Source organism: Staurois parvus, unplaced genomic scaffold (genome assembly GCF_062004578.1).
Source record: "Staurois parvus isolate SC_StPar_1 unplaced genomic scaffold, SC_StPar_1.0 ptg000930l, whole genome shotgun sequence".
Taxonomy (NCBI): Eukaryota; Metazoa; Chordata; class Amphibia; order Anura; family Ranidae; genus Staurois; species Staurois parvus.
Genome location: NW_028318726.1, coordinates 476,821 through 504,629, shown reverse-complemented (window position 1 = coordinate 504,629; position 27,809 = coordinate 476,821). Strand labels below are relative to the sequence as shown.

The following is a 27,809-nucleotide window of genomic DNA, read 5'->3' as shown; positions in this document are numbered from 1 at the left end:
TGACAGTAAGTCTTTAAAGCTCAGTTTTATACAGTCATCTGCAATGTAGAATCCATGTATTAATCATACTACTATTTTCAAAACTGACTTTCTTCTCTTGGTAGTGCTTGTTTCATTATTCTAAATAAAAGACACATTTTATCTTAAATGGGTATTAAAAGACCAACAGGAAGGCTAAGGAACAGTGAAGGGGTAAGTTTAGGCTAAACCTTTCTAATAAAATGTAAGCTCTGCATCTATCTCTGGATGTAATGATCCCTTGGAAAGTATTTTTAAAGTACATGTATCACCAAAACGTTTTTGCTAGTTTGTAGACTTAGACTAGGAGTTGTTGGAAACCTCTATCAGTTTTTTCTTTTTGTTGTATGTGTCCCATTCATTTCCTGATTTGGAAAGACTAGGAGTTGTTGGAAACCTCTATCAGTTTTTTCTTTTTGTTGTATGTGTCCCATTCACTTCCTGATTTGGAAAGACTAGGAGTTGTTGGAAACCTCTATCAGTTTTTTCTTTTTGTTGTATGTGTCCCATTCACTTCCTGATTTGGAAAGACTAGGAGTTGTTGGAAACCTCTATCAGTTTTTTCTTTTTGTTGTATGTGTCCCATTCATTTCCTGATTTGGAAAGACTAGGAGTTGTTGGAAACCTCTATCAGTTTTTTCTTTTTGTTGTATGTGTCCCATTCACTTCCTGATTTGGAAAGACTAGGAGTTGTTGGAAACCTCTATCAGTTTTTTCTTTTTGTTGTATGTGTCCCATTCACTTCCTGATTTGGAAATACAGCAATCAGTCAGGAGACTTTCCCTTTTAGTCAGTTGCAAAAAAAGAACCATTGTCCCCATCTGAAGATTTCTCCTCATCTTCCTTATCCCTGATAGCTCTAAAGTTTTGGATTTTCCATCACTTTCTTTCGATAACAGTGGTGTGCAGAATAAATAAGAGAGAGTGAATTTCCCCAGGGGCACAGATAGCAAAAAACTTGACAGAACCCTTCACTACTCTGTCCAAAATACTTTAAGTGAGGGTAATTGCTGGCTAGGTAGGTTTCCATCCTATGCAAGGTTTAAATTGCCAGGTTTGTGATCTAAAGTCTTCATAGTCATGTCAGTTTTTCAATACAGATGTTCTATGCTATAACTGACACATTTATTTGCTGATATGAACCTGAACTATTTATTTGTTGATCATTATTTTAATAAAGGTACATCGATAATCTTGGCTCAGAGAACAAATGTTTATAGTGTAATATAAATCTATTCGCTAAGTAATTTATTCACATTTTCCAAGTACAAGCCTTATCTCAGTCAAATTTATTTCCTTCATGCGTATGGAAATAAGATGATTGTTATGCACATTTTTAAATTACCCCTTGCTGAATTTCTCTTGATTTCGTATTTTGGTTTAATTGTATAACCAACCAAAATCTTAGTGAAATTCAGTAAAAGCCATAATTATCATAAGATTTCTGATGCTGTTTTTCATTGACCAGCACATATCATAAATTATTTCATATTTTATTAAGCTGAACAGCACTTCATAAGAATACTTTTCAAGTTACATGTGGCTTGCTAAAATTATAGAGCAGCAATCTTTAAATAACAAGAAAAACATAGAAAATACTATTTAGAACTCTTCATCGAAATTAGTTAACCCTTTTGATGCCTTTTAAAGAAAATCTGCTGGGGAAAACTGTCTTTCACTTAGCAGAGATAAAAGATAATAAATGCCTTTCATTCCTCCTTCTAATGTTGCATTCACTCTCCATGTAGGCACATGTCTCCCTTTTTAAGCCCCCACTGTGACCCCCCCCGTTACCCTAAAGGGGTCCAAGCAAAATATGGGAGGGATGCCTATACTCCCCCATCAGCAGCCCTGCTGCCAGCTGTCACAACCAGTGTGTCAAGGAAGCCAGCAGCAGAGATGGCCAGATCTGTGTAGCTATACTTAAGAAACCAGACTATATATCATTTAAGCAAGTTTTTTAACAGTGAAACAAAACCTATCCAAATAACAGCAAACAGCGTACACAACAAACATGAAGATATAAGTGAACCAAAGCAGGTGTCAAAATACCTAACAAGCAACCTAACTGAGTAAAAGAAAGCATAACTAGAAAACTAACTATATACAACTTATACAACATGAGGGACAATGATCAGCAGGATAAATCTGGAGATGTAAGAAACAGTCAAGAAAGGGGAACCAAGACTGGGATCAGGAACCAGGGGAGCAGGCACAAGGCAAAATAGGCTCAGGCAGGAATCAGGCTCAAGATTAATGGCAAGCAGTATCTGGCTAGCAGAGCAAAACACTGAAGCACAAGGGAAATGTAGAGGAAGAACTAAATATCCTCCGAGCAGCCAGCATCAGGTGGAGATTGAGTACTGAGATCTGCTGGGTAATGGTGGATACTGGAACTACAACCTTCCGCTATGGGAACTGGTGATCCAGGTCCTGACACAGTGTTTGGGAAGATGGACCACAGCCTAATAGTGCACACTTTCTCTAGAAGACCCTACTACTGTGGGGAGCCCTCCCCTATTGCTACCAGAGTTTCCATTCCAGTAGGCTGGCCCTATGTCCTTGCAAGCCCTGGTTTCTCTCCAGCCCTTCACCTGTGTTACCAGCATTACATTGGACTTCAGTGAGAGGGAAACTATGAGGATAATCACAAACTGTTTTACTGAAGTAGTAATTCTCAGCTTTACTCTCTGTTGTTATAGTCTTATAGAGGCTATACTATACCACAGAGACATTGCTTTATAGAGTCTATGTTTGTGCAGCTTTCATAATTGTGTATTATGCTGCAGTATATACACGTTCTTTTCTGTACACCCGTGCAGAATAGTGCAAGTTGCTATTACTCCCTGTCTGACCATTCAGACAATTACTCATCCTGTTACAAAATAACTTAATGATTTCATATGAGCTTTAACATGCTAATGTAGCTCCAAACTTATTTTAAATATTTTGTAAAGCTTAAGTAACTGGCATCTATATTCCTAAAGAGCATTGTATCATTCAAATTGCTATTTTTTTAATATAATATTGTTTCTGTATTTTTTTAACATCCCTGATGCGTCTGACGATTTTTTGGGGCCTGTTTATAGCCATATCTTGTCTACATGCATGCACTCCAATGATGGCTGCATGGTGTTTCTCAGTATGTTTTTCTTGATGGTGACAACAGGGTGGATTTCCTGATGGAATAATGTGAATTAAACTGGCAACTTCTAAACTCACACACTGTGCCTAAACAAAGACCTTTATGGCAGGTATTATTTTAAAGAAAGCTGCAGATTGAAAAAATATGGAAAATTACTTTTAAAATTACATTTTTATGTGAAAGCTTACAGTATATGCAATATTAGTGATTGGGTTACCATATACTGGCGCACCAATAACTGGCATTCCAACTATTAAGGTCCTTGTGCCGGCACTTTTAGGCAAGCTGTTTTAGAATAACATTGCTTAGACGCTATCTCCCACTTTCTCTTTTGCATTTTTACATGGACATCCAATGGAAATTTACCATTTACCATTTGCTGAAATACATCAAGATTTGCTTGCTTTGAAAGGGCCTTTATTTCTTTTCCAGCAGCAGTAAAGCTGTAGTGAGGTTATACCACTGCATTAAGTATAGTATGTTTACCTAATTGACACTTAGGGTCATATTTATAAAACAGTGAAAATGACTTTCACCAAGCATTCACTGGTGGCGAATCAATCACAATTTATAACAAGATTCAAAAACAGTGAATGTTGGTGAAGGTCAAATAAACTGCTTTATAAATATGACCCTTAAGGTTTATAGGTATTGGTGAAGCAAAGAGAAGTAACAATGTCTCTGCAAAGGGCCCTTATTCTTCTGTGACAACCAGCATCAATATTACTAAAGGTTAGGGCTCGTTCACACTAGGCTGTTTTGCCAACGCTTGCCAAACGCCCCTATAGCTTTTGGCAAGCGTTGGTCCGGTGTTTGCAGAGCGTTATTAACCCTCCGCAAACGCTCCGCAAACGCCGCATGCGCGGTTTAGCGGGGGTTGCTAGGCGTTTGCCGAGCGTTAATAACGCCCCACAAACGCCTATAATGCAGTTTGAGTGGTGTTACCGCTCCGCAAACGCCCCGCAACCGCGTCGCAACCGCACCGCAAACGCCGGCCGGGCGTTTGCGGAGCGGCACCATAGACGAGAATAGGAGGCTTCAAAGCCTCCTGACTTGTCCAGAGGCGTCCGTTTTGCCGCGACGCGACGCAAACGCTCCCGTTAGAACAGCACCATGTGCTGTAATGTGCAGAATTGGCAGAGGCGTTTGGGAAGCGGTAAAAACGCTTCCCAAATGCCTCTCTGCCGCCTGCACACAAGGCTAGTGTGAACGTAGCCTAAGAAGGAACACATGACCTTCTTCCCTGTGACAATAATAGGGTCTTACAACTAATCACTAGGTCCAAGCACTATTACATGAATTAAGAAGTGACATCACCTTGCCCCGGGGTCACTGTCAGCACTGATTTCAGCACTAACTGTATTGAAGAAGAAGTGGGGGTGGTGAGGGAGTTAAGGCAAAGTGAGTATAAGACTTGGGTAGGGTAACTGTGTCTCTTCAAGTAGTGTTAGCTCATGTAAATATTATTTAAAAAAAAAAAAACTAATTGCAAATAGGCACAATGTTTCGTATGAACCAATTCTGAACTGTTTGTCTATCCATAATTAATTATTTATTTATATTGTTGTGCATATGAACTCACCCTCTCTATGTAATGATGAATGTTCTTTGTATTTTTTTTTTTCAATCCAAACTGTTTTTATTGAAAATTGAAAGGGAATACATGAGTAGGTACCAGGACAGAAGACAATCATACAGATGGGTACAGATAAAAATGTACATTGCATGTATATATCAAATACTGTAGAATTACATATTTAAGAGCCCTTTGTGAATATTGTGTATCGGGTCAATCAAAATTTTACAGAGTATGGAGAAATTAAGCAAAATAAATAAATAAAAGGTCAAAAAAAGAAAAGGAAGAAAAGAACAGAAGACTCAACAAGAACAAAAATAACAGTTACAGGTGGGCCACCAGGTCCTATCTCAACAATCAACTAGCCATAATGTATCATATTTGCAAAAGTCTGTTCATTATCAATCTTGGAGCTGCCAGTTCGAGTGTATCTAACCAGCTCTGCCAGATAAACGCGGCGCATTACAGTGACAATAGGTAATGTGTTCCCGTAAAAGGAGAGAGTTAACATACTCCACCCAAAATTTCTTAGAAGGTATTGTACTAGACAGCCATTATCTAGCTATTATTTTTCTCGCTAAATACAAGAGACGAGTAATCATAATATAGACACCCACGGAGTACATCTCAGGGTCCAGCGCTCCCAGTAGACACACTAATGGATCCGACAGGATGGGAGTCTGGGCGAGGGAAAACACAATCCCCAGAACATCCCCCCAATATCTTGCTAATTTTGGACATCTACAAATCATGTGAGTAAAGTCTCCTCTATGTGCCATACACGTTGGGCATAATGGTGTATCTTTCCTGCCCCACTCAAACAATCTAACCGGCGTTTGGTATGCCCTGTGAAGGATAAATAGTTGTGACAGCTTATGTGAGGCCAACAGGGAGGATATGGGTACTGATTCCAAAGCCATATCCCAACGATTTCCTCCACATCCTCCACCCATTGGGCTGTAGATTTTAGATTTGCATGGTCTTGAGTGGAGGAGAGTAATACCTTATAAATGCGGGATATTAAACCATTATGCAAGGAAGCCTGTAATACCTCAGTCAGTAGCTTAGACGTGGACCTAGTGAGAGATAAAGTTTGTTTCTGAGCTTTTATGGCATGTTTAAGTTGAAGATATTTATAAAAATACTTATGAGGTAACGAAAACTCCCGGCTCAATTGATCATATGACTTGAGATGAACATCAGAAAATAATTGACTAAGATAAAAAATACCTCTATTTTTCCATTCTGAAAAACCTTCTAATTTATTTAGTTCTGGGTACCTAGGATTATTCCAGATTTGAAATTTTTAAATTTTGGTTCCCCTATGTTTGTGGTCTGTGGGAGTTAAATAAATAATTTGAATGAGTGCTAATTACCTGAGAGAAGGGAAGCTTCAAGTACCTCATCACCAGATCTAGCTTTCCTGAGTGATATCTGCACCAGAGCTATAAAAGGCACTGTTGGACTTGAGGCCAGGGGCTTGGGTGTCATTTGACCTTAGGCACCCAGCAACAAACTTGAAGCAGTGTTGGGTTCTTGAAATTTTCAATAGTAATGTATAAGTAAACAAACTCTTGGATCACAAAATTTAGCTTGGTTTTATCATCTGAAGAATTATTGCTCATGAATCCCTCTCTGCAAGATGTGGTCTGCATCATGGTGGCTTCTGTTTGAAGCCAGCTCTGTCAGTGGTTTTGTAGTTTACAATTTTCAAAGTAATAATGTGTGACCTGAGCTGTATTAGGGTAGAGAATACAATCAGTAAATTGGCAGTATGATAACATCCTTTTGTGTAGTGTGGGAAGTGAGGGCAGCAGGTACATATTTTACTACTAGGTAATCTTAAGCCAGCCATAGAAGGTTTGAATCTCAGGGACCGGTCGAGATTCGAACCATGTATGGACAGGCTAAATATACCCAGGTTGATCAGCTGATCAACCTAAGTTGATCAAAAGAAAGCTACAGACACAGTCATGCAGTTCTGGGAGGGCATCCATAGACATCCTCCCAGAACCCCAGCCCCCTGCGCACCCCCGGACACTCTACTTTGGACACAGCTGATCACAGATTGGGGTAAAGGGCCAATTATAGTAGCACTTTACCATGTAATCAGCTGTGTCCAATCACAGCTGATCACACATACACATATAAACAAACTTGTCTGTTATTGGCAGTCCTTTTCTTACACGTTGTGTTTGTTTGAGGAAGGGAAAGGCAATAACTGGCAAGGCTCAGTGCCCATAAGTGCAGCATATTAGTGCTCATCAATGCTGCCTGTCAGTGCTCCCTCATCAGTGCCTATTTATCAGTGCCCATCAGTGCAACTTATCAGTGCCCATCAGTGCTGTCTCATCAGTGTCCATTAGTACAGCCTGATCAATGCCCATTAGTGCAGCCTATCAGAGCCCATCAGTGCAGTAACATCAGCACACATCAGCGAAGAAGAAAAGCTACCTATTTGCAAAATTGCAATGCAAAACAGAAACTAATACAAACTTGTTTTTCAAAATTTCCGGTCTTTTTTTCATTTGGTTAGCAAAAAATAAAAAACCCAGTGGTGATTAAATACCACGGAAAGAAAGCCTTGCCTCAAGATATAATGACCACGCATTTGTCGTTCAATGTGTGACAGCAATGAAAACTGAAAATTGGCTTGGACAGAAAAGGGGTGAAAGTGCCCAGCATTGAAGCAGTTAAGAGGGATTTCTATGCATTTTCTTTTCTTTTACATGGGCCAAAGATTTAGTGTATGATAAACCTTAAGTTTTCTGCTTGAAGAGCATCTAGGGCATGAAGAACATCACTTTTGTCAGGAGAGCACTTTAAAATGTATTTGTAATACATGTGCAATATACAAAGCTACTTGCTCGCTGTCAATGAACAGGCAACTCTTACAGAATAATATAGCTGGTACTCTTTATGACATGAGGTGTAAGAAATTCACAGTGGTCTTGAAGGGTACATTCAGATGTCAAAGCATGCTGCCCTCTGTAATGGTGAAAATGAAAAATATATGAATTTCTCATCCAATGTTAGAAGAACTATATTCTTTTTTGCCGGTATTGAATGGAGACGTACTAGCCTTCCAAGTCCTGAACTGGCAATTTCTGAGTAGTTTGATTGCCTGCTTGATTGTTTGCAAGATAACTGTAAGATTGGCAGTGACAGGGTAATTTAGTGGAGATTGCAATGTCAGACTATATCCAAGGGGGCTTCACTGGCACAATGATGTGATTCTCTTGACTGACAGGCCACTGGGATATTGGTGTGCCAATTTAAAGTTCAATGTCTTCAAAAAAGAGCCTGTGTGCAGAAGCCCATTATCATGCCACAGTTTATGAAGTCATGTGGGAATAATGGGTTCACAAGTACTAACAGACATAAAAAGTGTAATGGGACACATATATGTTCAAATGGAAGGTGATCACACCTTGCAAAGTTGTGCTCAGTCATTAAGATGTGTGATCTACAGTCTAGAGGAAAATAGTTTAGGAGAGAGACAGAGAAAAATGTATAGAGAGAATTTCAACAAATAGGCTAAAAGATGTTTATAGAAATAATATGTTAATTTCATGTTTCATTTCATCATTCGGTATTTGTTCTGCTTTCTTACCATTAACTGTGAGTGTAAACCCCATGCATAGAGTAGTACCATTGTGACACCAGGGTACCTGGGGCCCACCACAAGAAGTGAGAGCAAGGACCCATCTTTAGGTGAAGCGTGCTGTGGTTAAATTGTGTGCGTGGCTTACCTTAAATAGGTGTGGTTAAAAAGTTAGAATTAAACAGCATTGGCATTTTCTAAGTCAGTATGGCATGGCAAAGAATACAATTACAATTCACAAGGACTGAAAGAGTATTCGCTTAATAGAATGGCTGCATATTGCAAAAGAGTGCTCCAGAAGCCTGTGACAGATTACACATATATAGCAGAAACATAGAATATAGACTGCTGAGGTTACAAATATTTAACATATAGCAGCTACTGAATCATCACTACACTCAGAAAAACAGGATTGGTAGAAAAAATCAGTAATGACAGCCTACATGTTTATCTAGGCACAGATTTTACTGTAAAGGCAATCTGTCACATGTAAAACGGCAAACAGCCTTCCCTCACATGCACCGCAAGCAGCCTTCCCCTGAAGGGTCCTTCTAATGTCCTTGTTACACTTATACAAGCACACACATGCTAGGGCATATTTGTCAAGATGCTAGACCACTCATGTAAACATGGGGAAGATGCACAAACTCCATTATGAATTCTGATCACCTGATTTCATGAAATGCATGATTATACATGGATCAAACAAACGAACAACACACATTCAAACAAGTAGAACATTTACAATTAACCAAAAAGATTAGACAAATCTATTCAGCCCAGGGACTATCAGTAAAAATCAACAGAATATATTTGTTCAATCCACCACATCACACTATTTTACAGTGAAATTTTACCTGGACTTTATTCAGGTCATAAGATTGATATATAAAACTGTGAAGGGTTGTGGGAAAATTTTTGTGAAAAGACAACAGATTAGCAAAGCAAAACAGTGAAAAAAAATAATTTTTCCACTTTAAAGCAACTGTGGTCTCCTAAAAAAAAAAAAAAAAACCATGCTTCTTGTAAAAAAAAAGGCTCATGAACCAAAAGTTCATTCTTGCAGCACATGGTCTACTTGTAGATGTTCTATAAAATTTCCAACATAACGTTTATATTTATTGGCCAAATCTAGCTAAAGAATATCTTTCTTTAAAAGAGAAGTACAGCCAAAGCTCTTTTGGCTGTACTTCTCCTGTGGATCACAGGAGTGCAGTTCACTCTGCATTCCTGTGACCCGTTTTCAGCTCACAGCGGGCTGAGAGCCAGTGAACTGTCAGTCATTGCTCTCTACTCAGAGCGGCTGTGAGAACTCAGCGATCAGCTGTCATGTGATCACTGAGTTCTCACACTTAGAGCCAGCGGGGGACAGATGCAGCATCCGTCCAATGCTGCATCCACCTAAGAAAGTATAACTGGGCAAGAAAAACAAACCCTGCTTATTTTTACTTTTGTTGAAATATTGTAAAAGTAAACAAATTGCATAAAACAGCTTTACAAATAGGTGAAACTAAAAATCAATCAATAGTTCCCATGAAAAAAATTACAAAAAAATGAAGTTCGACCTTGCTTTAAATAGGTTCCTTAGCCTGACAAAGACAAAAAAACAAACAATTACATAGTCAGAATGTTTAAATGATTGCTCTGCCACTGGCAAGAATATCCTAATTTTAATTATGGGCTTGAAGAGCATGATATACAATTTTCATGACAATGATTGTGCCTCTCTTTTAATTTCCCTAATTTGGTAATAAGGGATTTGTTGATGAGACCTTCTGATCTGCCCTAGAATTAAAGGAACACAGCAGGACATAGATTTGAGAGTTTGGTATTGTCAGTGTGGCTGGTAGAATGCAGCTGCTGGAAGCTGACTTACAGAAGAACATTTATCAAAGTATAAAACAGTTCCCAGTTAACTTACAGTATGAAAACTTGTAGAAAGAAATGTGTCTGTGTAGCCTATTTAATAAAGAAGTGGCATGCTGAAATTTGTATGCCATTTTTGCATGTTTCATCCTTGGGAGGCTGTATGGCAACCATTATCCATTACCTTTATTAAGAATTTACCAGGTAGCAGGGGTACACGGAGGAACAGTAAAATTATCTTTGAAACAAAAGTTTTGTATAGAATCTGATGGAAAAGGGAGTTGCCGTGTTGGAGGTATTTACCTTCTCTAGTGAAAGGGCTTGTATTGACTGGCTTTGGGTGGGAAAATGGCTTTCGATGGGAAAATGCAGCTTTAAGATTTCATAAGCTTGCATTTCAGATCAAGCTGGGACATTTATGAGATCGTTCAGAGTTCACAGTTGGCCAACTTCTGATCTTCATTTGACCTCATTACCCTCCTTCAAGCTGTTTTTGATTTCTCATTAGGCCTGGTTAGGAGAATACATTACTTCACTAAACAGTTTGCAAGGCCTTGCCTTCTTGATGTTTCCAGGTTTGGTCCATAGGACAGCCAAACTCAATTAGGAGTATAACATTACAGTAGCCCAAACATCCTAGTAAATGCACCAATGGAACCATGTGACCACATCTCTACCAAATCTGCCTTCTCCAGACTCATACACTCCTGTCCCAAGCTGTCTACTAAATACACTTTTCAGGTATAGGTTGTGCTTATCTCACCTAGGCAAGGCCCAAGACATTCCCCACAGTAATGTCACTCTCCCTCATGTACTGGCATCCATAGTCAGTAACAAGGCATTGCAGTGGTTTTGATGAAACTATACTAACTTTCCATAAATAAATCTTAAAAACATGCTGCTGTTCCACAGCTTCAAACATTTAGTAATAAAAAGTATAGAAAGTGTGGTATAATCCCCAAAGAATATTCCTTAACAAGGCATAAAATATCCCACTAACACTAATGGGGGGGGGGGGGGCGCAGTAGTGCTTACCTAGTTTCAAGACTTTTCAGCATGTAACATCTTCAGGCCCTGGCCTAATAGTGTCTCCATCCCTCCTCCCAAGGTGGAGTGCTCCAACATTACTTCATCTTCATGGCTGTTGTCTCTGAACACAGGCATGTATCTTGAAAGAAAAAGCCCATTTACATTCCCATGGTGAGAGAAGCAGTTCTGATGCAAAGAAATTCCCGTGGCCTTCATAATACCATAGCAAGTATAACTCTCCTTACATCCCAGTAAGAAAAGTAAGATATTTTTCAATAACACAATGTGAAAACACCCTAAAAACTGTAGAAAAAAAGGCTAACATATTGCAAATTGTAATAGGAGGAAACTGACAAACTCCATGTGTAAACAAGTCTATAAGGGACAAAAAAGCATGAAAGCAAAGAAACACTACAAAATATCATGTATGGCTATTTGACCCTTTATAAATAGCTCCTGGATTGATCTTGATAACCAAATCAAATGCTTTCTGACATTTTCTAACTTGTTAGAGAGATTGTGCTTTGTGAGTATATGTTGATGTTCATTTTTTCAGATTTGTTTATGTATTATCCATTTTGTCCATAAATGAAACTTGAGAGACTTCCCAGAGACTGCCATTGCTGATATCCGTCTGTAATATTGATTGTCTGGGTGTCTTTGGTTTCAATATTTTCTGAGTAACTGACGTGGAACAAGTATGAGACTAGAGAAGTCAGATTGAAGTCAAAAGTGCTGATCCACTGCAGGGGAGGACTGACAACTCATGGGGCCCCCGGGCAATAGGGGATCATGGGGCCCCTGTGTCCTTGCCCACACTGAAACCACACCCAAAAAAGCCTATGAAAACCACACCCAAAAAAGCCTCATGGGGCCCCCTACTGACTCCGGGCCCTCAGGCAGTGCCCGAGTACCCAAATAGTCAGTCCGCCCCTGATCCACTGACTTTCTCTGGGTCAGTGAATAGGAAAGTATTGAATTAATTGGATAATCCTGTTAAATAGTATTTTCAGTTAAAATCAGAAATAATATGCATGTCACTGGTTGTCCTAAAGACAATTAGGTTGATTTACTAAAGGCAAACAGATGGTGCACTTTGCAAAGGGGTTGTATTCATTCTCCTCAGAGTGTGAGCCATCCATACAAGGATCACAATTCCGCAGGGAACAAGCCAAAATTCAATTGATGTATGGGCAGGCTGGTTATACAAAAGTTGATGTATTGATCACAACCAGCCTGTCAGGTTTTCCCAAATGATGATATTCCAGCAACACTGATCATTGTATTTTGATAGCAGGGTAGGATCCCCGCTGTCAAAATACAATACCACAGCAAGAGGGATTCACCATCCACATCATATGTGTGAATGGGAGAATGGAGCCATTTTCTTTAGTTTAACCTGCCAATTGAATGAAATAATGCATAATGTATGGGCTGCCTTAGTGAATGCGGTGAATTTTCACTTTGTAAATAATACTCAATCAAGTGTAAGAAAAAAAAATCATTTTTGCTTGCACATGATTGGATGAAAATCAGCAGAGCTTCACCACATTCACTAAGCTCTGGGGAAAATTAGTGCAACTGCACTTCCACAAGTGTACAGTGTATTTGCATTTATTAAATCCACCCTAAGCTGTTGCATGTTACAGTAACAGTAGAAAATTGGCAGTTTTAGCTTCTTAAATGTTATCTCTGACTTCTTTCCAGGAAGTTGTATAGAAACTATAGAGCAGCCATCACTAAATGGTGGACTGAGGTCCAGATGCAGCAGACTGAATCAATGTACCTCTGGGACCCACCGTGGTTGTGCCATTTAGGATCCAGCTCTCTCCCCCAGCTGCAACTGGCACTGTCTTCTTTGCAGAGCTGACATACGGAAGCAGCACAACAATGGACGGAGGGCAGTAGCTGGCCCAGTTATCTGATATATTTCTAGGACTCCCCTGCATCATAGCAACCAATCAGTAAACTGGGGCAGCTCCCACCCTCTGTCCATCACTGTGCTGCCCTTCCAATGTCAGCTCAAACCTTCTGCGCATTCCACCCTCTGCACTGTAAGGTAGGACAAGAAAGTGGGGTTTGTCACTACTATGAAGTATGTGGGAAGCCGGGAGTGATGTGAAAGGGGTCTTGGAAACTGTAATGTGAGGGGAAGGGGGTGATATAAAAGGGGCTGGTGAGGACAGAAATATGGAGTGTTTTGAAAGGAGGGGGGTTCTACAAAGGGGGCAAGGGCAGGAATGTGAAGGTGGGCTGGGGACTGCAGTGTAAAGGAGGGGTTCTATAAATGGGGTGAGGAGAGGAATGTGAAGGGGGGCTGGGGACTGCAGAGTGAAGGGGGTGCTATAAAGGGGGGTGAGGACAGAAATGTAAATGGGGTGATAAAAGGGGGTGAGGACAGGAATGTGAAGAGCGGTTGGGGACTGCAGAGTGAAGGTGGTTTTCTATAAAGGGGGTAAGGACAGGAATGTAAAGGGGGTGCTTTAAAGGGGGTGGTGACAGGAATGTAAATGAGGTGCTATAAAGGGAATGAGGATAGGAATGTGAAAGGGGGCTGGGGACTGCAGTGTGAAGAAGGGGTTCTATAAAGGGGGTGTGGACAGGAATGTGATGGAGAGCTGAGGACTGCAATGTGAGATCAAGGTAATGAGATCAAGAACATGAAGGGGGATGATATGGAGGGGGGCTGTAAACAGCAATTTGAAGTAGGGGGTGATATAAAGGGGGACCGAGGACAAGAATGTGAAAGGGGACTAAGCACTATAATGTGAGGGATGATGTGCAGGGGAACTCAGCACACTGATGTAATAACAGGACTGTGATGTGAAGGATTAAAGGCTAGGTTCCTTATATGCAGAAATACAGAGAAAGAAGTCCCTGACACTTTTTTTAAATGGCGTCATACCAAGCTGCATGGTACTGTGGTACCATGCGGTTTGGCACTTGCAAAAATGCGACGTGTTTGCCAATGCACAGAGGTGCCTTTTTTTTCAAACGTGATTCAGACCTCTGCTGGAAGGAAATTTTACTGAATAAACCTTTGTGAGTTTTAATCCAATACCCCTGCTATAGAGCTGAAGACCTCAACACTGTTCTGTGTATGGTCATTCCCAGATCAGACCATAGTTTACATTGTAATATTAATCTACACACTGATATATATGGTAGGAGTGTTGTATTATGCAAAAAATAAATGAAATGTTCTGTTTTCTATTTTTCTTTTGGCGGTGAAAGATTCTCTTTAAAGCAAACCTGTGTCTTATTCAAAATAAACCTGTGCTTTGCCCATGCAGGCAAATAAACATGTAAAAGTTTACTTAGTCCTCCACTGCAGCATATACTTTTCTTCCTTTTACTCTCCCGCTGCTCTGTTCAACTAAGGATAGTAGAGAATAGTCCTGTTTAACCACTTGCTGACCATCAGTAGTAACTTTACTGCTGGTCAGCAGTTCTATTGTTCCCTGGTGATGTACCATTATGTCACCCTGATCATGCACACTGAGTGTACCCCCTAAGGCATGCAAAGGCATGATCTGTGACCACTGTGTCCATTGTGACACTTGTGATTGGCCCAGATACCACATGATTGCTGTGTGATCACATATCACCTAGTAAAAAGCAGTTATGGATGAAATCCATTCATGACATCATTGTTTACTACTGTGTGTGATCTATGATTGATCATTAGTGATCACATGGTACCTAGGCCAATCACAGAATCCTGTATCATATGATAGCTGTTGCCAGTTGCAGCCATTCATGACAGTTCAAATGACTGGTGTTACAGTGATCACCCCTCCCCCCTATAGTAGTACAGTATTCCTGACCCTGTCCATGTTCACCACCACACCAGTCATATGAAGACACTCTACTGCACTGGTGAAAGTATGTACAAAAGTTTAAAAAAAAAAGCAAGTTTTATTTTATTTCTCAATTTTCTAAACAATTGTGACAAAAAATTACAACTTCAGCTACAAATTACAACTTCAAAAACCTGGACATGTCTCTTACTAAATACCTTGGACTGTCTATCTTGCTAAAAGAGGTAATTTGCGGAATATTTATACTGTCCTGGCATTTCAGGGCCTCAAGAAATGAGATAGGCCTCCAGTACACTAAGATTGGTCAATTTTCAAATATATATACCATAGTTTGTAGACTCAATATCTTTCACACAGACTAAATAATATACACTGATTTGAGTCATTTTTACCAAAGAAATGTATCCGATTAAATGTTGGCCTAAATTTATCAAGAAAGATTATTTGCTTGCAAAATTTTATTACAGAAGCTAAGAAAAACAATGTATTCAAAATCATGGGTACTTTTTCATTTATATAGCAAAAAATGTATTTAAAAAAGTGGTCATTAAACACAGCCAAAATAAAATGGTATTTGTGTGAAAAATAATTATATAAATACAATGTTGCATGACAGAGCAATTGCCACTTAAAGTGGAACAGTGCTAAATAGAAAAAAATGCCCTGGTCATGAAGGGGGTGAAACTCTCCAGAGGTCAAATGGTTAAGCTACAAGCCTTGGGAGTCATAGTTTACACAAGCCTAAGGACATGTGACAGCCCTGACTGGCTCAGCTCTGTCACATGGGGGTTTATTTACTAAAGCTGGAGAGTCCAAAAGCAGACTCCCATCTGCATAGAAACCAATCAGCTTCTAACCTCAGCTTGTTCAATGAAGCTTTGGCAATGAAACCTGGAAGCTGATTGGTTTCTATGCAGAAGGGAGTCTGATTTTGGACTCTCCAGCTTTAGTAAATAAACCCCATGGAGTCAATCACATGGACCTCCATTTCAAAAAATGCTGAGTATTTCATTTTTACACTGATACTGAACAGAGCAGGGAGCAAAGAAATGGTAAGTATATGTTGGGCTGCGGTGGGAGAATGATGCCAACCTGTTGTTTTGCCCTGATTCAATTTTCTTTAAGAAGTAAAATGTAGAAACCTGTAGTTACTCCATGCAAGCCTAAGCCAATATAAAAAAGTAGCACAAAATCAGCCAAAATTCTATGTGGAGGCATGCATACAATAAATGTGGTCTCAAAGTAATTGAAAACAGAGATTATACAGATATTAAAATGAGGTGAAGTGGAACTGTGTTCACAGCAAATGTCCACCAAATGCAAAAACTATGGAGGCAATTTACTAAAACTGCAGCACTCAGAATCTGGTGCAGTTATGAATGGTTGCCAATCAGCTTCTAACATCAGCTTGTTCAGTTAAGCGTTGTCAATAAAACATGGAAGCTGATTGGTTTCTGTGCAGAACTGCACCAGATTTTGCACTCTTCAGTTTTAGTAAATCTCTCCCTCTCTGTCTTTCAAATCTCCCTCTGCTTGTGATTAGATGTTTGACTTGTATAAAAAGAAACTTAACATCAGCCCAAAATCAATATGGAGGCTTGCATACAATACATTTTGTTTCAGCATACTTGACACAAGACCCTTATCCAAGCATTCGGCCCAGCAGGTCAGGAAAGGGGGGGTGAGTAAGTGCACACCTCCTGAACTATACCAGGCTTCCCCCCAAAGCACCTTGCTCTAATGTTGATGAGGACAAGGGCTTCTTCCCTACAACCCTGGGCTGCGGTTGTGGGGGTCTGCAGGGGTGACTTATCAGAATCTGGAAGCCCCTTTAACAAGGGGACCCCCATATCCCCCTCATGTGAGTGAGTATAGGGTACATAGTACCCCTATTCATTACTAAAAAAAAATTAATAAGTGAATAGAAACACAACAGTTTTTTGACAAGTCCTTTATTAAAAAATGAAAAACAAAAGATTGTCCCCCAGAAGTAGAACCAACAACAAACACAGTGAATGCCACTGCAGCTGCAGACCCGAAGAAAAAAAATAAAGAACTCCACTCCCAACTAAGGCTTCCACCATCTGACAGCTCTTTAATAAGCTAAGGGGCAGATCCACCCGGTGACCCAGTCCCCTTGTGACATCATTGAAAGGGAAATTCTGGGTTGTTGAGGTCATGAGGGGGCAGAGTCACCCAGTATTGTCAGCTTCTTTAAGAGCTGTCGGATGGCAGAGCTGTCAGATGGCAGGAGCCTTCATCGGGAAAGGAGTTCTTTTTTTTTTCTTCGTGTTGGTGGTGGCGTTCATTGTGATTGATGTTGGATCTACTTTGAGGGACAATTTTTCAAAAACATTTTTAACACTCATTCACATGGAGGGGGCGAGATCTAGGGGCCCCTTGCTAAAGGAGGCTTCCAGATTCGTATAATTTACCCCGCAGACCCCCCACAACCACTGCCCAGGGTTGTGGGGAAGAGGCCCTTGTCCTCATCAACATTGGAACAAGGTGCTTTGGGGGGGAGCCCCCTGCCCCAAATCATCCCGCCATGTTGAAGTCATGTGGCTGGTGTGGTTCAGGAGAGGGGGGCCCACTCGCTCACTCCCCCCTTTTCCTGACCTGTTGGGCTGCATGCACGGCTAAGGGTCTGGTATGGATTTTGGGGCCCCCTAGGCATTTTTTTTGTTACATTTTGGCGTGGGGGCTCCCCTTAAAATCCATACTAGACCCAAAGGGCATGATATAGATTATGGGAACCCCACACTGTTTTTTCCCCGATTTTTGTTATTTTTTTATTTGCCAGGTATCTTGATATTCGGCTGTCAGCAGGGGATCCTTGTGACAGCTAATTGGTTGTTAAGGACACCAGCTCCTTAACAACCAGCTAAAGTCGCACAAAACGCAAAATGTATACAAAATGCAAAAAAAATGCATCAACAATTAGTGTGAAAAAAACCCAAAATGCATCTGGAAATGCATCAAATCTGCAATGTGCATAGATGTGAACCCAGCCCTCAACTCAAATCAACCTCTCTGTGATTTTCAAACTCTTCTGCTTGTAATTGAATAGTTGAAATGTATACAGGTTAACAGCACCTTTTTTCAAACTATAGTAAATCAGGTCCAGTCCTTATTGTAGATCCAGTTGACTGTGATTTTTGTATATCTGTTTAATAATGCTTTAATATTCATATCTATTTATTCCATTCAGATGGACTTGTGGACTGTCTAGACCCAGACTGTTGCCTTCAAACAACTTGCCAGTCAAGTTTACTTTGCCGTGGATCTCGTGATCCTCTTGATATCATCCAGCAAAGCCAGTCAGGCTCACCAGCAGTAAAGTCGTTTTATGACCGAATCAAACTCCTGGTTGGAAAAGACAGTACACACATAATTCCTGGAGAAAATCCATTCAACAGCAGGTACAAAATAGAAAGATTAGTATGGATTTGGAGGATCATGTGTATTTAAAAGAAGATTAATTTACCAGCTGTGGTGGTTTCTTCAAAAAGAAATACTGTAAATAGCAAATACTAAAAGCAATATCCACATGCATTTTACATGTATTATTATTATTATTATTATTTCATATTTCAAAATTTACTTCCAGTGGTGAATCTATAATTTTTGACACTCGGGGTGCAACATTTTTTTAACAACTCCTGTTATATAGCAAAATTATTTTCAGTAATAATCAGAAAACAAAGCAAATAATTTCAATAGCCAGAAGAGAAACACTAACCACTTTACATTGATGGTTAGTGAAGAAATGTACCACACATTTATGGTCAGTGGAGCAGTCCCCTTTACTATTTTTGCTAGTGAAAAAAGTTCCCGTAACATTGATACCCAATGGAAGAAAGCCCCCCTGACATTGGTAGTTAGTGAAAGAAACAAAACTAAAATTTCCTTACATTGGTGGTCAGTAAGAATACCTGTGACATTAGTGGTCACTGGTAATAAAATTATCTCCTCTGTTGGTGGTCATTGGGAATATGACAGTCAATGGGAAAAGTGCCTTGTTATATTGGTGATTAATGGAACCATTTTCCCTTGAAGACAGCTTTAAAAAGATCAGTGGTGTTAGTGGTTACTTAATGAGAGAGGAGAGGGACAGCAGCAACACTGCTCTGCTTTGCATATGTCACATATTACATATGATTATACATACTATTGTGAAGTTGTTGTTGCATCATATTTTTTATTTTACACACGGGGTTTACTTGAAAACATCTAAATTCTTATGACGGATGAACTGTTTTTGTATTTAGTTTGCACTAACCCTACCCCCCCCCCCAATTGTACCATTTAGATCATTCCTAGAGTGAAGAGAATAATGAAATGTTTAGGGGCCACCCTGTACTTTTACACCTAGTTTGGCAGATCATGGAGGAAGTAATTCAGTTAGACTTTCTCAAATACCAGCTATGGATCCCTACATTTCTCCAGAGGACTACTTCACTAAACCAAATGTGGAAAGTTTTGTGAGTGAACTATTGACTTTTGAAATTTTTTAAACAAAAAACAAGATGTGAAGTTGTGCACAATCCTATGGATATGTAGTTTGTGGTAAAGATTTTCTAATTGAAATGACACTGGTCTTTCATTGATGCAGCTGAACAAGGAGTCATGGTAAACATGGAACAGGTATCTTGCCTTATCTGCAAAATTAGGCACAATAGTATAAAACAGAATAAAATCTGAAATGCTGCTGATACTGAAAAAAAAAAACAGTTAAACAGAAGATAAAGAAGAAAATAAACAAAATAATTAAATTTTGTTTACAAAAAGACATGACATACAGTATATCCATGCTATATAGCCCATCTTGTTCAGCATGGACATGTGAAAACTGAGCCATCCTTAAAAACTCACTTCAACACATAAATCATATTCATAATTCAGCCATAAAATGCACATGGAGTGAGAATATTTTTTGTGAATCAGCTTCAATGGAAAAATACATAATGAAATAAATAAAGGAAAAAATAAGTTGTGCAAACCTTTATGGCCAATTCAAACTATGCCTTAATGCAAGTGAAATATATAAATATTTATTTATAAAACAACCTCTACAAAAGATAGACTTACAACAAGTTTTAAAGGGTTTAGGCTGATCTGTAGAAAGAGAAAGAAAACAGTTGTTGCCTACTGGAAACAAGGAAGTCTGGTTTTTTTTCTATAGGTAAGAATGGCAGCAGTTTTGCAGGAATTCTGTTTTTATAATGTTTAATATATAATATAGAATGGGGAGCAGTCTTAGGAGTACTCTTCTTGGAGTAACCTGTAGCAACAAATTCTTAGTGCTCAGAAGTGTAAAGTACCAATATACTTGTAGGCTGATTTCTGGCTGTCTTTGAAGCACTTAGCACCTTCTTCTTTGCTTAAAGAGGAACTAAAACCACCTATCCTTCTCAGCCAAGGAAGCTGCCATCTTAGCCTCTATTTGATTTTCAACTGCCATGGTGCTGCACATGTGATCATTTATGATTCCAGCAGTTTGACAGTTTGGTTGAGAGCTTAAGCAAATGTGAAAGTTACATTCCCAGCATGTACTTAAATAAAATAGGTTGTCTTGACAGAAACCGGTTGTCCGAGAGTGTTAGTAATCCATATTGTCTAGGGTATGTACACATATATACAGTACATTAAAAAACACACGTGTGCCATGCATATTGTGGCCAAACTTAACCAGCACAGCTTTGAGATCATAGATAAAAGTAAAAGCTGCTAAACCACTAGTCAATAAAGTATTATAAAAAAAACAGTGTTAATATACTAACTGTTATGGGTATTGCATGATTAGCTCATAAGGTAACCAGCGTGTTTTTTTTTCAGAGTCAGATGGCTTAGATTCCATTTATTGGAGGTTATGCAACATCCTGAAGAAGGTTTTGAACTGTCAGGCTAGGTTCACACTGATGGCATTAGTGTAATTTCACAATTTAATGCAATTTCTGAGAGGATTGGGCATAGCTGGAGATAAAATACACACCACACCCACACCAAACTCACACATGGAATTTTTTTTTAACCAGATCAAAATCGTATAAATGTGAACGGCCTTTATAGAAAACAAACATATTTTCAGATGGCATGTGAATCTATCTGTTTTGGATCGTATCTGATCCACATCAGATTTGCATCAGTGTGAACCAAAACTCAGTCTGACATCCAAGGTCAATTGAGTTCAGTCAGGACTGTATAGAACATTAAAACCGGTTAAATCTAGTAGTAATTTAGCACCACATGTTCCTTCATCATCAACTTCTGGTTAACTTGCTAAAAAATAATTTTAAATTAATAGTTTTCATTTCTCAAGAGAAAACTGCATTACTTCCTTGGATCATTATGTGAGGAAATAGAATAAAAAGAAACTTAAGCTTGAGCAATTAGGGTGTGATAAAATATTCTTATGTAGGTGTGAATTAAAGCAGACCAAAATTCTGTATTACTACAGTTCTAAACATATTTCTGTAATTCCAATTAAGACAGATATGCCAAGATAACAATAGTTTTTTATCTGTGGTATTCACTGATAGAAAATGGTAGAACAGACTGATGCGCTAAATACATGGGGTTGATTCGCAGGCCTGGGACAAGGATCCCTTTATGTACAGTATATTAAAGTATGCTTCATAGTGATCCATTTGTAGTAAGCCTGGGAGCTAGTTCAGGAGGTTTCAATGTCAGGAATTATCGCTTATACACAATTATTTTTAAGTGATTACATATGGCTAGAGAGCCATTTTACTAGTAATGTGCAATGTCTGCAAGCCCTTTCCATTATTTTCATTTGATAAACCATTACAAAGAAATCATGGTTTGACCCATGTAAACAGAGGACCTTTTCTTGAATATTGTTGGTAACTAAGGCATAGTATAGCTACTTAATCAGTTATATTATGCTTCATCTAAAAGAAGTGACCTTTACTTTGCTCCTGCCATTACATAATTATTATTATTATTATTATTATTGTCCATACTTGAATTTGGAGCTGCTAGCTGAGACACGTTTACAAGTTTCAACTCAGAAACATGTTTATGATTATCTCTCTTTCCTTTCCCATTTTCACCTGTGTTGTCTTTAAGTGTAGGCAAAACCTTATTTTGGTGGGGAGAGGTTAAAATTACTGTCAAATATAAATATATTTTTTTATGTCTGTGTACCATTAGGGAGATTTCCCTTTACTTCCTGTCCAGATACACAATTTCTTCAAAATAAGAAAAAGACAGTTCTCAAAAGAACATGTGCCTCAGCTGGAAAATGTCCTCTCCATTCCTATTCTCATAACAACTGTGAACTTTTGAATCCCCCATTCTTTCGTTCTAGGTTACAATCATCTCAAGGACAAATAGAGGGTGTAAATATCTGACAGGAATCTAACCCTTGCAGTCTCTATGAAAAAAAAACACTTTAAAGGAAACCTGAGATAAATATGAAGGCTAACATTGACAACCTCCTTCCACAATTCTGGCTGCCTGACCATCATGCTGACCTTCTGCCATCGTTACTTCCTTAGTCACTGACTTGGACCAAGTATGCATATCAGGAGTTCTGACTCTACTCTGACTACTCTACTTGTTCCAATTCAGTCACCCCACTTCGAAATATTCAAGATGGATTCTTGACCTCTACTTGTGCAAGAGATTTAAATGCATAAAATATTAAAACAAATATATAACGGTAGTTAATTTCAAAGCTAAAGTTTTCATTTATTATTTTGTACTTGTTTTCCTGTCAACAAAAGCTTTATTTCTGGCACAGGATGTGTAATACTCCCCTTGAAACATTACTCATTCATCTGTTCTTTCACTTGCATTCTGCAACACTCTCTTTGCTCCAAGTCACAAAAGTGTCAAGGCTGGCCATAATTTGTCAAGTACAGTTTATCACTGATAACTAAAGGGTCAGTCTAACCAGAAATTATATTTTAGGTTTGTTGGATGATTCCAAAATGTATTATTTAATTTTTATAATGCATAATGCAACAGTAAAAGCTAAAATGTGGTGGGTGGGCAAAACTCAGAGCTCTAAGGTGGAAAAGAATACAGTTGGGAATTATGGCAAAGAGATCACATCCAAAAAAAAAAGCAAGAGAAAACTCGGTCCAGCATTTAAAAGCGAAATATCACTTTTAGTAGACAACCTTTTTGAACAGAGCTTGATTTTTTGTTTTAAGAAGATAGCCTGGAAAATTTCTGAAACAAGCAGCCGCTAGAGCACAACTGCTGTTTGGCTTACACATACATGCTCCATCATAGGTGATATGAGAGCATACTGTAGATCCATCTACAGAACCTGTCTGACACTGGTGTGATCTAATTAATATTTTGGCAACTGAGCAGCAGACCTTGTCCACTTTTGGCACTTCTGCAAATAGTTATACTGAAGAAGGATCTGCAGTACGACTATGAACAGTAAGTTAAAATGCATATCAATTTATGTTGCAAGGTATGTTGATATACATGGCTTTCCATTATAACTAAAACTGCCTTTTAAATCTAATCTAAATTGCAACAGATTGATTGAGAAATAACTTTTTGGTTATTTTTGTTTACAAGCTGATTGATCAGCTATAACCTGTCCATGTGACTATCACAAATAAATGCCACATTTTCTAGGCAGTCCTAAAGCAGTTGAGCATTATAGTAAAAAATGTTCAGTGTTTACAAATATAAAATATTGCAAATGTTGTTTTATTTCTCATAATTAAGTACTAATAGTCTTATTTTTTCCAGCCTTGTCTCACTAATAAGAGGACAAGTTATGACCACAGATGGGACACCGTTAGTTGGCGTCAATGTATCTTTTGTGAAATATCCAAAATATGGCTATACCATAACACGTCAAGATGGCACGTAAGTACCATAGTCTTTGTAATACTATGGCTTTGAAAGAATGTTTGCCCAACATGTAACTAAGCAGTTAACTTTTATATCCAACATGCACACCATATCTCAAATATTGTGGGTCTCTACTGTTTTGTATATATATATGTATATATATATATATATTATACAGTATATTGCCAAAAGTATTGGGACACCTGCCTTTACATGCACATGAACTTTAATGGCATCCCAATCCTAGTCCATAGGGTTAAATATTGAGTTGGCCCACCCTTTACAGCTATAACAGTATCAACTCTTCTGAGAAGGCTGTCCATTCTTCCAGAAGCGCATTTGTGAGGTCTGGCACTAATGTCGAACGAGAAGGCCTGCCTCGCAGTCTCTGAAACAGGAAGGGGCCATCCCCAAGCTGTTCCCGTAAAGTTGGGAGCATGAAAGTGTCCAAAATGTCTTGGTATGCTGATGCCTTAAGAGTTCCCTTCACTGGAACTAAGGGGCCAAGCCCAACCCCTTAAAAACAACCCCACACCATAATCCCCCCACCACCAAACTTTACACTTGGCTCAATGCAGTCAGGAAAGTACCGTTCTCCTGGTAACTGCCAAACCCAGACACATCCATTGGATTACCAGACAGAGAAGAGTGATTCATCACCCCAGAGAACACATCTCCACTGCTCTAGAGTCCAGTGGTGGCATGCTTTATACCACTGCATTCGACACTTTGCATTACACTTGATGATGTAAGCCTTGGATGCAGCTGCTCGGACATGGGAACTCATTCCACGAAGCTCTCTAAGCACTGTTGTTGTGCTAATCTGAAGGTCACATGATGTTTGGATGTCTTTAGCTATTGACTCTGCAAACAGTTGGTGACTTCTGCTCACTGTGCCCTTCATCATGCACTGACCCTGCTCTGTCATTTTACGTGACCTACCAATTCATGGCTAAGTTGCTGTTGTTTCCAGTTGCTTCTACTTTATTATAATACCACTAACAGTTGAACAAGGAATATTTAGTAGCAAGGAAATTTCATGAATGGACTGCACAGGTGGCAACCATATCAAGGTACCACTCTTGAATTCACTGAGCTCCTGAGAGCGACCCATTCTTTCACAAATGTTTGTAGAAGCATTCTGTATGCCTAAAAAGAAAAATGAGCCAAATTGAGAGGACTATACTTTCAAGGGCAGCATTATGTTTATTGTGGGTGACAACTGTCACAAAGTGAATTAAAAAAAATGGAAAGAAAAAATGCTGCAAGTAAACATTTAAAATATCTTAAGTGGTTCTAAACGCTCAAGGTTTTTACCTTCATGTATTCTTGCATGAAGGTAAAAATCTTCTGTGTGCAGTAGCCCCCTCAATACTTTCTTGTGCCCCTTCTAGATCCAGCAATGTGCACAAGAGTCTCGGCTGTTCCAGGTCTCTCCCTCCTCATTGTCCGAGACAGCACCGGGAGCCATTGGCTCCCATTACTGTCAATTACAGCCAGTTAGGCAATGAGGAGAGAGAGGGGTCAAGGCCAAGTCACATCTGGGTGTGAATGGACACAAAGAGCATCAACTTGGGTGCCCCCATAGCAAGCTGCTTGCTGTTGGGGCACTTGGCAGGAGGGGTGGGCCCGGGGCACCAGCTGGAGACCCAAGAAAAGGAGGAACAGGGCTGCTCTGTGCAAAACTACTGCACAAAGCAGGTAAGTATGCCAGGTTTGGTATTTAAAAAAAAAATCTGTCTTTGCAGATAGGTATTAAACCCAATTGGTGGTATATCTCAACTGGAGAACAGCTGATGATACATTTATTTTCTTATCTTTAAGCAGAGAATGAGCTGCATGTGGCCCTAAAACACCAGTTTACACATAAATACATATTTTTTTTAATATAATCCATGATTTAGCTGTGGGACTGGAGCAGAATTAAGCTGTGACACTGCCATCCGGTTTTAATTGTTAGCTTTGTGACATCATAGACAAAAGAAAAATTGGAGCACCAAAAATATGAGTATTTGAATAAATTGGATGTCATAGAGGAAATGGAAGGACACTTTGTTTGTAATGGAAACCTGTAGCAATGGAGGCTTTCATTGCTGGCTTCTCATTCTGAAGATACTGGTCCTCTGGCTGGCATGCTAGTTCCATGGCTTCAGTGCCTTTTTAAGATACAGGCTGAAAACAAATATGCAGAAAAAAGGTTCTGACACTTCCAGTGGGCATGCTTGTTTCAGGTCAGTGTCTCAATTTATCACAATACTGCTAAAGACAGAAGCAGCCAGGCAAATATAATTTTCAGAAGAAGAACAGCAATGGAAGATTTTTGTATTTCTTTCTGTACAAGTTTTAAAGTCAAATACATTTTGATATGTAAAACCGAAAGAAAATTAATTCAGTCAGAAAAGGGTTCAGCTACTGCCAGTCTTCTTGTTTACTCTTATAACAATACTGAAATATACTGTATATAAAATAAATATTGAATTAAATCATCTTAGTAAAATAGCTGTGGTTTATTTTGTGATGTTCTGTTGTTTTTAGAAATTATACTGTATAGAAAGACATTTGGCAAAGGATAATCATTACTTTGCTTGACTATTCAACTGTGAATACATTCATGAGTAATCACTGAAAGGGAACCAACTTTTAAATTTAGTTTTGTTCTTCTTTGAATATGTTAGATATGTAGACTATGAAAGGGTTAAAAAGGAAGGCTGTGTATGAAAAAGAATGGAATATATTCTTTTATGTGTGAAAGGCAGTATGTGACAATTTGAAGGTGTGACAACAATACTTGACTGTTACTTCATGTAACTTGTCTAATAATTTGTAAGTAGTGGTATATACTCCGTTACTGCAAAAAATGTAAATGAATATAAGTGCCGTGCAGTACAAATATTATATCTTAAACCTTATAATATATAGTATGCTTATACCATAATAAATCTCATAAGCAAACACCACCACCAGGTTTAGCAGTGTGTCTATGGGAATGTTTGACCATTCTTTCAGAAGTGCATTTGTGAGGTAAGGCACCGATGTCAGACGAGAAGGCCTGGCTCACAGTCTCCACTTTAATTCATCCCTAAGGTTTTCTATTGTGCAGGCCAGTCAAGTTCCTCCATCCCAAACTTACTCATCCATGTCTTTATGGACCTTGCTTTGTGCACTGGTGCGCAGTCATGTTGGAACAGTAAGATGCCATGCCCAAACTGTTCCCACAAAGATGGGAGCATGGAATTGTCCAAAATGTCTTGGTATGCTGACACCTTAAGAGTTCCCTTTACTGGAACTAAGGGGCCAAGTCCAACCCCTGAAAACCAAACTTGAAATTTATTAATTCACAGATATCTGTGAATGAATGACATGGCTGTGTGGGAGGAGCGTTTATAATTGGTTAACAAATATCAACAAGGTTCTTGTGTTTTTTGGTAATGTGAAAGCGGCTGGGTAGGAGATGGGTTTCTCAGGGTGGTGTAGGAGTGCCTAGGAACATGTTACATGATACACCATAAATATGAGTGTAATGAACATGTTCCTAAAGGTGAACTTTAAAAAAAAAAATAATTGGTTAACAAATATCAATGCTACTCTTCATGTATTTGGTGATGTGACAACAGCTGGACAGGGGATGAGGTTTTGGGGGTGGCGTAAGGGTGCTTAGGTGTTACACCTTATATACGATTGTAATGAACATGTTCCTAAAGGTGTAGTAATAATTGGTTAACAAGTAACATCACCACCTTTCTGTTTTTTTGGCAATGTGAGAGCCACTGTAGAGAAATGGAGCCCTCACACACTGTCACAGAGGATTCTATGGATGGTGTAAGGGTGCTTAGAAACATGTTACATCAACACTGCTCTTGTATTTTTTAGCTTCCAGTCATAGCTCATTCTTCTACTCTTGGA

At 39.0% G+C, this 27,809-nt stretch overlaps 1 protein-coding gene across 9 annotated transcripts in view; it reads left to right on the top strand.

The window, feature by feature from the left end:
* TENM2 (teneurin transmembrane protein 2) overlaps nt 1-27,809 on the top strand; it is a 1,359,942-nt gene that overhangs the window by 1,206,072 nt on the left and 126,061 nt on the right. For all 9 annotated transcript variants that reach the window (XM_089656707.1, XM_089656704.1, XM_089656705.1 and 6 more), the window contains 2 exons: nt 18,271-18,481; nt 23,802-23,921. In XM_089656707.1, the coding sequence (XP_089512833.1) occupies nt 18,271-18,481; nt 23,802-23,921 (331 nt within the window). The remainder of the gene's footprint in view (nt 1-18,270; nt 18,482-23,801; nt 23,922-27,809) is intronic.